The sequence below is a fragment of the Thalassophryne amazonica genome, chromosome 2 (assembly GCF_902500255.1).
Source record: "Thalassophryne amazonica chromosome 2, fThaAma1.1, whole genome shotgun sequence".
Classification (NCBI taxonomy): Eukaryota; Metazoa; Chordata; class Actinopteri; order Batrachoidiformes; family Batrachoididae; genus Thalassophryne; species Thalassophryne amazonica.
The window spans coordinates 40,790,425-40,803,585 of NC_047104.1; the positions used below are offsets into that span (position 1 = coordinate 40,790,425).

Below are 13,161 nucleotides of genomic sequence, written 5' to 3' on the forward strand. Positions count from 1 at the left end.
TATGCTTCCCCAGACCATCACTGACCCACCACCAAACCGGTGACACTGAATGATGTTGCAGGCAGCATAACATTCTCCACAGCATCTCCAGACCCCTTCATGTCTGTCACATGTGCTCAGATTGAACCTGTTCTCCTCTGTGAAAAGCACAGGATGCCAGTGGCGGACCTGCCAATTCTAGTGTTCTATGACAAATGACAAATGCCAATCAAATGCCGCTGCCAGAGTATTGACAGGAAAAAGAAAGTTCAACCATATTACACCGATTTTGGCCTCCCTTCACTGGCTTCCTGTCTCTGTGAGGTTTGATTTTAAGGTTCTGTTACTAACCTATAAAATTATTCACAGACTGGCACCTCCCTACTTAGCACCACTAGACCCTACATACCAGCCCGGGCTCTGCATTCTCAGTGCACAGGACTACTTTGTATCCCTAGGGTGAATAAAAAGTCTACGGGCAACAGAGCCTTCTCTTATCATGCACCTGTTATGTGGAATGATCTCCCTACAGAGATAAAATAGTCAGATTTCATAGAGACATTCAACCCCAGACTGAAGACACATCTATTCTCCCTCTTGTATGGCTACCATACTGGCAGAGTATGGAACTGCGCTTCCTATGTTTTTAATTCATCTTATTAGCAACAGAACAGGTCTCAGACTCACTTCATTTAATATCTAGATGTGTTAGTGAAGCTCAGGGCTAGCTGCCAGCGTTCACCTTAGTATCCTCTGTGCTTCCCTGTCAATTTACTGTTGGTGAACGCATACCTTAGACAGTTATTTCTGGCTGACTGATTCTGCTCTTTTGCTTTCTGTCTAAGGCACTGAGGAGACATCCAGGGTGCTGGACTGACTATGAGATGTCCTGGCTGAAGCTGACACAGCGGTCCGTGGACCACATTGCTGACAGTGACCTCTCTGGCCCAATGCCGTCTGGTTTTGGAATGCCGTCTTCCATGAAGACAGCGTTTACTAAAGTGAAACTCCCAAAGCAATGGATAGGCATTGGCCCTGCACTCCAGAGTGCCGGATTTATCTCATGACACCCTGCTTGTGGCGCCAATGACTGCGTGCTCCCCTCACTAATGCACTTAGTTTTTGATGCTATTTTGTTTTTTCTGTTTCCTGTTTCTTCAGTTTTGTAAATCTTTGTAAAAACCTTGTAAATGTTAGAATGGTCTAAGCAGTGCATCACCCCTGTGAATCTGGTCTGCTTGAGGTTTCTTCCTCAATATCATCAGAGAGAGTTTTTTCTTACCAATGTCGCCTGTGTGTTTTCTCAGGGGGTTTGGTAAGGTTAGACCTTACTTGTGTGAAGCACCTTGAGGCAACTTTGTTGTGATTTGGAACTGTATAAATCAAATAAATTGAAATTGAATAAATTGCATTTTGTAGGGCTCTGGCAGTGCTCATTCCTGTTCGTCCTTGCACAAAGGAGCAGATATCGGTCCTGATGATGAGTTAAGGACCTTCTGTGGTCCTGTTCAGCTCTACTAGAGTAACTGTGTGTCTCCTGGAATCTCTTTTATGTTCTTGAGAGTGAACTGGGAGAAACAGCAAACCTGGCAACGGCACATATAGATGTGCCATCCTAGAGGAGTTGGAGTACATATGTGATCTCTCTAGGGTCCAGGTACCACACCATGCTGCCAGTAGTGACACTGACCTTTGCCAAATGCAAAACTAGTGAAAAATCAGTCATAAAAGATGAGGAGGGAAAATATTTCAGTGGCCTTCACCTGTAAAACCATTCCTATTTTGAGGGTCATCTCATTGTTGCTCCTCTAGTGCAGCTGTTGTCAATTTCACGAAACCCAAAACAGCTGAAACTGAATAACAACCCCCTCTGCTACTTAACTGACCAAATCAATATCCTATAAGTTGAACTGATCTGAGGACGTTTTTGATCATTCGCCCATATGAAAAGTCCTGGGAATACGTTATTGATGTCGCATCATTATGTAAATGGTGAGCTAGTGACAGGGAGGGCATGGAAAGGTTGGCCAATTTGGTTTACTGCACCGATTCATTTCGGTATCCTCACATATACAGTATTTCCCTCTTTAACGTGTTTTTATTAGGACTATTTTCACATAAAAAGTATTTCTTAAAAAAATTGATCTTCAAAACATATTTTTCCAAAAACAGGTGTTTATAATGGGAAGCGTGTCTTATAATCGGGTACATATTATAGTCGGGACAATGAGTTATAGCAGATATAGCAATAACATAGCAGGCCAAGAGCCAGCTGTACCTTCCTACTACATAGCTTGAAATTAGGCTTCTATGAGATCCATCGGATTCCGTAAGCTTACATAGGCAGGACCACGATGTACGTACAATCTGCTTTATATATACAATCAAACAAAACTGAAAACAACTATTAAACAAAATAAATGTAAACACCAACAGAAAAATACAAAAATTCACTGTAGTGCACTGCTAAAATCTGGCTTTTAAAAAAATACTAAAGAAGTTGAGCAGATTTTATAATCAGGGATATACCAATTTGTTGGAGTAACATTTTAGTTTTGGACTAGGGCACAAATCATTTGAGTGAAAAAATGTACAGCCACTGGAACATTAGTGTTTAACACTACTTTATTACCAGGAGTTTATGTTTCTCTGGAATAGTAATGATGTCGCACTGTGTGCCATAAACACATCTTTAAATATATATACAGCCCCATTGTGTGGATAGACAAATGAAACAGTGAAATGTGACAGAGTGAGATTACATCGCGCATAAGAAGAGACACACAAATGACTATATATATCTCTGACTACCCCCCGGCTGTCACTACATCTTGTCCTCATCCCGTTCTGTGTCCTTCCCACAATGTAACACCAACTAGGTTAACTGTAGCTAATGTGGCGCAGCACAGCTAGCAGAAATACTGCCCTCAATGTCTTATCAGTTTCTTTCCACTCTGTCTTCCATGTAGTTTAACATGTACACATCCACGCATCGACGTTCAAGTCTCCTCCATCCTACCTGATATCTGCACAAAACCTGACTGATTTGTCATAATTTCAAGGAGAGGTTCCTGTAAACTGGAAGCAAAAAAAATTCACTCTCGGGCTTTAGTTTGTGTAACAGTGCAAGCAAGTTAGACTGTATGATTAAAAGAACAAATGGTCCTCTGAGAAAATGTTAACAGCTGAGAACTGTGAGAAAATTTACAACAAACACCAAGGATGTGACCAACCAACACAATTCACTTTTAGCACTTTGAAAGTAGCATCATAAACAGAGCAGAATATGCAACAGCAAATGCTGCCATCACTATAAAATCAATTATATGGAAATGAATACTTGTTTTTAATATGGAGACAGCCAAACATGCATTAAGAAGAGCTGCTGGTGGTGCAGGAAGGCAGAATAATACTTCTCACAAGTATAACTTGTCATGTTGGAAGAATATAAGTAGTTTTTAACAGAAAGAAGTACACTGAACTTAAATCAGAAAAGAAAAAAAATGAGGACACTCTAGCTTTTTGCATTGCAGTGTCATAGAAGAAACTTTGGCTGAAAAAAAAAGAAACTTCCAGTGTTTTGTGAAGTTTCAAAGTATTTTTCTCTGAAAGACATGTAGACACTGAGAAAACTGTGAGCCACAGACAGTGTAATATCTCTGTGATTAATACTGGACTGATAACGCTGAAAAACCTCTGGAACTGAAACACAACAAGGAATATTGAAACAATAGTTTTCCTGTCTTAAGTAACTTAACATTTCACAATACGAGGTCTGTTAGAAAAGTATCGGACCTTTTTATTTTTTGCAAAAACCTGATGGATTTGAATCACGTGTGCTTGCATGAGCAAACCTTGAATGTTCGTGCGCATGCGTAAACTTTTTCACGCCTGTCGATTGCATCAGTTTCTGGTAAGCAGCCTTTGTGTGAGGACGTGTTGTGCTCTCAGCGGATTTTCATTTCAAGGAAAAAGACGGAATGACTGGAGCAGCGCTGCATCAAATTTTGCCAGAAACTGGGCGACAGCCAGGTGGAAATCATTCGGAAGATTCAGACGGCTTTCGGTGACGATGCTTAGGGCATCACACAGATTAAGGAGCAGTACAACCGGTTTACAGATGTCCGCACAATGGTGGAGAGCGAGGCACGCTCCGGTCAGCCATCAACATGCTGAAATGACTAGATCATTTCCAAAGTGAATGCTGTGGTGATGCGGGACCGTCGAGAAATTGCGGAAGAGGTGGACATCAGCACTTTTTCGGTACATTCCACTGTGACAGAAGATATGGCCATGAAAAGAGTGGCTGTGAAATTCATGCTGCTGTTGACGGCGGAGCAAAAGCGCCTCCGTGTTGAAGTCTCACAGGACATGCTGTGACATGCCCACCTCTTCCACAATTTCTCGGACAGTCACACGACTGAAAAGTCACCGAAAGCCGTCTGAATCTTCCGAATGGTTTCCACCTGGCTGTCGCCCAGTTTCTGGCAAAATTTGATGCGGCGCTGCTCCAATTGTTCCGTCATTTTCCTTGAAATGAAAATCCGCCGAGAGCACTACACATGTCCTCACACAAAGGCTGCTTACCAGAAAATGACGCAATCGACAGGTGTGAAAAAGTTCACGCATGCGCACGAAGGTTCAAGGTTTGCTCATGCAAGCACGTGATTCAAATCCATCAGGTTTTTGCAAAAAATAAAAAGGTCCGTTACTTTTCTAACAGACCTCGTATTTCAGCACATTATACAACACCGACACAAGAGCTGTTGTTGTCCAAACAGCATTAAAATAAGAAATGAAAGAATGCAATAACTCAGTTCTGTCATTGTTTATAATGAAGATATTGAGACAAACAAAATTAACTAACAGCCATGACGTGAGCGTTACAGTCTGATCACACTAATTTGTGTCTCACAGTTTTACAGCAGACATTGGAAAGATTTTACCTTAATTTTAACTGAACTTTTAATGCTGCTGCTTAAGTGCTCTGCTTTTACTCTGTTCTGTTTTCTCATGTTTTCCCATGCAAATCATCTTATGTCCATCCATGCTGAGGAAAACTGCTGGTGAATAATAATGATGATGATGATGATGATAACAACAACTAGTGACCAAACTTACAAAATTATGCCCACAGCTTTGCCATACTTGCTGCTTGCATATGAATATTCTTTTGTGTATAAATATATAAACAATAAAGATGAGGCTGAGATGGTTTGGACATGTGCAGAGAGGTGGCCAGGAGTATATAGGGAGAAGGATGCTGAGGATGGAGCCACTAGGCAGGAGAAGAAGAGGTAGGCCAAAGAGAAGGTTTATGAATGTGGTTATGGAGGACATGCAGGTGGCTGGTGTGACAGAGGAAGATTCAGAGGATTGGGTGAGATGGAAATGAATGATCTGCTGTGGCGACTGCTAATGGGAGCAGCTGAAAGAAAAGAACTACAACACTGTATACTACTACTATTAAGTCCGATATAGGCCCCCAGGACCATTGGTGCAGGTGCGCATTCCTGGATTTCATAGCATGAAACACATACAAGTCCACGATTCCCCCTGGCTGGGACACCATCTTGATGCAGTTTACTTCCCCAGCCAAGGCCCTTTACAGCTGGCTGGACTGGAGCAACGCAGATAAAGTGTTGTGGGCTGGGGTGTTTGGCTGGCTTGGTTTTTGTTTTCTGTTTCTCCCACCAGGTGGTATGCATTCAGGACTGAGTGGCTGAGCATCAGGACCTCACCCTGAACACCTGAGGCTTGTTATCACGTGCATGTCATCAGGACTCACAGCTGTGGTGTATTCTGTCTTGATCAGAGATTGCTGCATTTAAACCTTGAATGCACAGTGTGTGATTGCCAGAGACTCGACCTTGTGAGCAGACGTGTGAGATCGACGTCAGGAGAACAATCTCACCATCACGGACGCAGAGACCGCTCCAGGTTTGACGCCACAGTCTGTGAAGGAGGATTGGGTGAGGTCTCACACTCTTCAGCACACTTCCTGAGGTAATTTGGTTTTGGTGACTTTTATGAAGTAATGACAGTGGATTTGGTGTCCCTCACACCTTGTGTTAGTGAGCTGTCACGTTATGCTAATTGTCTAATCAGCTTCAGCTGCAGTGGAGATTTGAACTGAGTTGTTCCGTGCCTGCAGGGTGAGAAGCTGATGTATAGCTTTAAGCCAGGAAGTGTTTGCTGACTGCGTGCACCTTTGAGTTGTGTCTCTCTGTGTGGAGTTGGACTCACCTCATGTTTTCTTTCTTCACAGACTTGGTTTGTCGCGGCCACCTGGGGGGTGTCGGCGGGGTCCCTGGGTCTGAACTGCTGTGGCTCCGGACCGTTTGCACTGTTAAGAGCGCGCCATGTTTCCACCTCACCAGACCGCGGACGTTTTAGTTGTTTAGCACGTCACTGTTATGTTTATTAAATTCTGTTATCCTTTGAACCGTGCTCTGCTTATTTTATGCTGGGTCCTTCAAACGCTGGGTCGGTTCTCCGCCCGCGTCCGAAACATAACATAAAGTGTCTTGTATCAAGGACACAGACAGTGTAAACAAGAATCAAACCCAGGTCTACATCAGTAGACCAACTCCTCTCTCACTAAGCTATCGGCTCTTCTTCCCGCCAGTACTACTACTACTACCACCGTATTTTATTGAGTATGACAAAAAAATGCCTCTTGAAGAATATATACAAGTTGCACTGGAGCACAAGTCACACCCTTTTTTCTGTATTATCAACTCTTTCATTTGGAATTTTTGTGCACTGTTGGTGTGTACTTTTTATTATTGCATTGATTTTTTAATTATTGGAGTTTCTTTTGTTTAGCACTTTGATGAAAGTCCTACAGAAATAGTTACAGTAATTATTAGCATTAATAATGAGCATGTGATTTTTTCTGTGTATAAGTCACAGGACCTCCAAAGCTATATAAAAAAACCCTGCAACTTATACTCTGGAAAGTACAGCAAGACTGATGATTATTAAGATCATCGTTATGATTACTGTTAGCAGAAATGATCTGAATGACGGATTTGAAAGACAGAGAAGCATGGAAGGAGCGAGTGTGTCTGTGAGTGTGTGACAGAGTAATGAAGGCTACAGACCTGAGGCATTCTTCAGGTAGCCGTTGGAGTCCACTGTGGTGTACATCACATAGGGTCCTGGCTGGTTCACACCAAATGGCTGCAAAAACAGACATAAGTAAATAAACAATGCAAACAATGTCTGTCAGCTGGTTTTCAGGTCCGCTGTCTGTCAAGGAGAAAGACAATCCTCAGAAACAGGCAGTGAAGGGTGACAGGGACACAGACAGACAACAAATGGGTTAACAAAAAAGGACAAATAAAGGCAGACAGACGTGTGACCTTCAGCAGTTTTATTTAATCTGGTAACACAAAAACCGCACTGATGCTAAACATTAAACAGTTACAAGGGAGAGGATTAAAATTCAGACAAACCAAGAGTCTAAAGAGACACATACAGGGCTGAAGGAGACCGAGGAGGAGAGGTGTGACTACAAGGAAGAATGAATGACTGGAAAAATGGGAGAGGAAGTGATAGATGGGAAAGGAGAGGAACTGAAACAGACGCGGGCTCCACTTGTCTACCACATTTATCATATCGTTGAGTTAGAAAACAGGCGGGTGGAAGAGCAGACAGCAGCCACATGCAGAAGGCAAACTCAGACAGTATGAGTGATGATGTTTTAGAGTCCTCTGTCCACCTACACCACGTCAACAAACCTCAACTCCCTGGAACAAATTAAAAGCACCCAAATCAAATGATGGATCAAATGGTGAAAAAGGAACTTAGGAAACGTATTTCACTTTGAAATGTGGCAGAGTGTCTTACAGTTGAGGAATTTTTAACCTTACTGAGGTCACTGGACCGAGGTGTTTGGAGATACCTACATATCCGAAACAGAATGAAGTCCCAAGTCTTTAGGGTGCCGGTGCTTCCTGTCTTAATGTATGGTTGTGAGACTTTGTGTTGACGGGATGTCTTGGTACTAGGTCTCTTTGGAGGATTCTTGAGTAGCAGTTATTTCAGGAGACCAGAGGAGCAGTATCACATGTACTATGACAGAGCACCAGAAATGACATTTTGGACATGTAGCGAGTTTCACTGAGTGTGGACCAGAATGCTGGTGCAGTTCTGAGGATTCAAGGCACTAGAAACGATCAAGAACACACCAACGCTTCAACTGGCTGACGTTCTGTGGTGTGGTGGATGTGGCGACATCCAGCACCAGTGCATGCTCCCAAACCTGTCTTGATACCCCAAATGGAATCACTATGATTTTCTTTGTCTGATCACAATTTGAAAAGGTTCGACCTCTTAACATGCTCAGGTTTTTTTCTTTGCATGTGATCACTTGCAACACACATCAATACACATCAATAAGACTACAACCCCAATTCTAATGAAGTTGGGACGTTGTGTAAAATGTAAATAAAAACAGAATACAATGATTTGCAAATCCTTTTCAACCTATATTCAATTGAATACACCACAAAGACAAGATATTTAATGTTCAAACTGATAAACTTTATTGTTTTTGTGCAAATCATTGCTAATTTTGAAATGGATGCCTGTAACACGTTTCAAAAAAGCTGGGACAGTGTTATGTTTACCTCTGTGTTACATCACCTTTCCTTCTAACAACACTCAATAAGTGTTTGGGAACTAAGGACACTGTGATGGCCCCTGCCGTCTTAGTGTATTTGTGTGTCGTTCAATGCGTCTGTTGTGTGTCTTGAGGTCTTGGCCCCCTGGGAGGCGCTGAGTAGACTTCCTGTTAGGGGAGCTATAAAAGGACGGAGTTTCTGCCTTCTCTTTCTCTCGTCTTCTGGCTCCTCCTCTCTATCTCCCCTGGATTGCAGGTTGGGGAGCGGCTGCGTCTGATCCTGATTCTGGTCTTGGTCCTGGTTCTGGTTCTGGTGCTGGTCTGGGTTCGTCTCGCCACATCCATTCACCTTTTTCTTTTATTTTATCTTTTTATTTTATAATAAAGTACCCGTAAGGGTTTTTAAAAGACTGCACTTCTGCGGCTTGTGAGCCGGGCCGTAACAGACACTAATTGTTGAAGATAGGTAGGTAGAATTCTTTCCCATTCTTGCTTGATGCACGACTTCAGTTGTTCAACAGTCCAGGATCTCCGCTGTCATATTTTGTGCTTCATAATGCACCACACATTTTCAATGGGCGACAGGTCTGGACTGCAGGCAGGCCAGTCTTGTACCTGCACACTTTTACTACAAAGCCACGCTGTTGTAACACATGCAGAATGTGGCTTGGCATTGTCTTGCTGAAATAAGCAGGAATGTCCCTGAAAAAGACGTTGCTTGGATGGCAGCATGTGTTACTCCAAAACCTGAATGTACCTTTCAGCATTGATGGTGCCATCACAGATGTGTCAGTTGCCCATGCCATGAGCACTAACACACCCCCATACCATCACAGATGCTGGCTTTTGAACTTTGCGCTGGTAACAATCTGGATGGTCTTTTACCTCTTTTGTCCAGAGGACACGACGTCCATGATTTCCAAAAACAATTCGAAATGTGGACTCATCAGACCACAGCACACTTTTCCACTTTGCGTCTGTCCATTTCAAATGAGCTCGGGCCCAGAGAAGGCGGTGGCGTTTCTGGATGTTGTTGATGTATGGCTTTCACTTTGCATGGTAGAGTTTTAACTTGCACTTGTAGATGTAGCAATGAACTGTGTTAACTGACAATGGTTTTCTGAAGTGTTCCTGAGCCCACGTGGTAAGACCCTTTACACAATGATGTCGGTTTTTAATGCAGTGCCGCCTAAGGGATCGAAGGTCACGGGCATTCAATGTTGGTTTTCAGCCTTGCCACTTACATGTAGAAAGTTCTCCAGATTCTCTGAATCTTCTGATTATACTATGGACTGTAGATGATGGAATCCCTAAATTCCTTGCAATTGAACATTGAGAACCATTGTTCTTAATCTGTTGGACTATTTTTTCATCCAGCTGTTCACAAAGTGTTGATCCTTGCCCCATCTTTGCTTGTGAATGGCTGAGACTGAGTGTCCTCAGTTCCCAAACACTTATTGAGTGTTGTTAGAAGGAAAGGTGATGTAACACAGTGGTAAACATACCACTGTCCCAGCTTTTTTGAAACGTGTTGCAGGCATCCATTTCAAAATGAGCAATGATTTGCACAAAAACAATAAAGTTTATCAGTTTGAACATTAAATATCTTGACTTTGTGGTACATTCAATTGAATATAGGTTGAAGAGGATTTGCAAATCATTGTATTCTGTTTTGGCAGCACGGTGGCTTAGTGGTTAGCACTGTTGCCTCACAGCGAGAAAGTCGTGGGTTCAATTCCCGTGGCCTTTCTGTGTGGAGTTTGCATGTTCTCCCTGTGTTTGCATGGGTTTCCTCCGGGTACTCCGGTTTCCTCCCACATCCAAAGACATGCGGGTTAGGTGGATTGAAATCTTTAAACTGTCCGTAGGTGTGTGTGTGGGTGTGTTTGTTTGTCTGTTTGTGGCCCTGCGACAGACTGGCGTCCTGTCCTGGATATACCCCGCCTTGCGCCCTGTGACTGCTGAGATGGGCTCCAGCCCCCCGCGACCGTTAACTGGACTAAGCGGTAGAAGATGAGTGAGTGAGTGTATTTTGTTTTTATTTGCATTTTACACAATGTCCCAACTTCACTGGAATTGGGGTTGTACACACACACACACACACACACACACACACACACACACACACACACACACACACACACACACACACACACACACACACACACACACACACACACTATATATATATATATAGGGGAGAAAGACAGAGAGAGAGGGAGAGAGCCTTATAACCTCATAAAACTTTATTGCGGCAGTCTGTCTCTTTGCTGCACCCTACAAGGAAACCTTTTTATAATTTCATTATCAAAAATATTTTACATTTCATTTTCTGTGATAAACAACCATTCTGGTTGCTTGTATGATGTCTTCCACTTCACCTTGTCTTAATGGAGACAGTGACAGACTTTAATGCAAGTCATGTTACGGATGCAGCTCTGACTACCAAACTGTCACTAAGCCGCTGATCCTCCTCAGCTCTGCACTAACTGTCATTGTTTTTCATCTGTTTCTGTCACTGTGCTTGTTCTGCCTGTGTTCCCTTTATTCATGTCCTTTTTCCTTTTGAACCTTGTCACTGGTAAATAATACTTTGTTGCATCTTCTTGCTGAAGGACATGTTGACAGCATCAATCTGTTCAGCTGCAGTGTCCTAGTGTATTTTTTAATAATCATTTCAAGCTTATATTTTGCTCTCATTGTGGATTTTGATGAGCTATTCAAGGTTTCTGGTGTGTGTGTGATGGTGCCATAAGATGGGGCAGCATTTACTAATATTCTCCACAAAACCTGGCGCTTCAGCAAGGCCACCTTCAGCCTTTAACTGAAACTGAAGTCCCAAAACTGCATTCTGCATTTGTAGATAGCCTTGTATTTGTGGTTGCTAAAGTTTATGATGTTCTTGAGATATTACTGATTTTTAATAATGCATATTTGTCCTCATCAACAAAGCAGCATCAAAACACATGCTGCACACTGATTGATTGAAGGTTTTATTTCAGACATGAAAATCAAAACAATATAGAAAAAGAAACAAACACAGACAAGCAACAAATCACAAATTTAAAAAAAGGCAAAACAACAAGAACAATGTCAACATAAAGCATCGGAAAGGAAGCAGGAAGAAGAGTAGGAAGAAGCATATGCTTATTCATCCTACCCCTTGTCCTTTCTCAGTGGTTTTCTCAACGATCAGTCGAGTAAATTCATTTTTCCATCAAACGTCTACTGACAGCACCCCATAATCACAACACAAAAAGTTTTTTTTTTTCATTTTTACAAATGTATTAAAAATAAAAATCTAAGAAATCACTAAGGAATACTTTTTTGATGCATCTTTGGCAGCAATTACAGCCTCAAGACTTCTTGAATAAGATGCCACAAGCTTGGTGCACCTATCTTTGGACAGTTTTGTCCATTCCTCTTTGCAGCACCTCTCAAGCTCCATCAGGTTGGATGGGAGCATCGTTGCACAGCCATTTTCAGATCTCTCCAGAGATGTTCAATCGGATTCAGGTCTGGGCTCTACCTGGGCCACTCAAGGACATTCACAGAGTTGTCCTGAAGCCACTCCTTTGATATCTTGGCTGTGTGCTTAGGGTCACCGTCCTGCTGAATTTTGGTAAACTCTATGCATGCTGCCATGTGCCTGTTACTAAGCAGTGGCTTCTGTCTGGTCACTCTGCCATACAGGCCTGATTGGTGGACTGCTGCAGAGATCCTTCTGGAAGGTTCTCCTCGCTCCACAAAGGAATGCTGGAGCTCTAACAGAGTGACCATCAGGTTCTTGGTCACCTCTCTGACTTAGGTCCTTCTCCCCCAATCACTTAGTTTAGATAGGCGACCAGCTCTCAGAAGAGTCCTGCTGGATCTGAACTTTTTCCATTTACAGATTATGGAGGCCAATGTGCTCATTGAGACCTTCAAAGCAGCAGAAATGTTTTTGTACCCTTCCGCAGATCCTGACAATCCAGACAATTCCTTTGACTTCAGGCTCTGACATGCACTGTCAGCTGTGAGACCTTATATGTAGACAGGTGTGTACCTTTCCAAATAAATGGACTGCATTTATATAGCGCTTTTCCATCTGCATCACACCCTCAAAGCGCTTTACAAATAATGCCTCACATTCACCCCGATGTCAGGGTGCTGTCATACAAGGTGCTCACTACACACCAGGAGCAACTAGGGGATTAAGGCCCTTGCCCAAGGGCCCTTAACGATTTTCCGGTCAGGCTGGGATTTGAACCGAGGATCTTCTGGTCTCAAGCCCAACCCCTTAACCAGTAGACCATCACCTCCCTTAAGTAAATAACATTCCCCTAAATAACATTCAATCAACTGAATTTACCCCAGGTGGACTGTAAAAACATCTCAACGATGATCAGTGGAAACATGCCAAGGATGTGAATACTTATGTACATGTGATTTGCCATTTTTTTTTAATTTTTAATACATTTACTAAAATCTAAAAAAAAAAAAAAAAAAAAAACTTTTTTCACATTGTGATTATGGGGTATTGTGTGAAGAACTTTATGGAAAAAAATTAATTT

General features: G+C 42.5%; 1 protein-coding gene across 5 annotated transcripts in view; it reads right to left on the bottom strand.

Moving 5' to 3' along the window:
* Nucleotides 1-13,161, bottom strand: part of itfg1 (integrin alpha FG-GAP repeat containing 1) — a 578,524-nt gene that overhangs the window by 145,789 nt on the left and 419,574 nt on the right. For 3 of the 5 annotated variants that reach the window (XM_034185381.1, XM_034185366.1, XM_034185373.1), the window contains exons 16-17: nucleotides 10,206-10,211; nucleotides 7,086-7,164 (exon numbers count right to left, since the gene is read on the bottom strand). In XM_034185381.1, coding sequence (XP_034041272.1) covers nucleotides 7,086-7,164; nucleotides 10,206-10,211 — 85 coding nt within the window. The remainder of the gene's footprint in view (nucleotides 1-7,085; nucleotides 7,165-10,205; nucleotides 10,212-13,161) is intronic. The other 2 variants (XM_034185393.1, XM_034185387.1) reach the window with 1 other exon arrangement.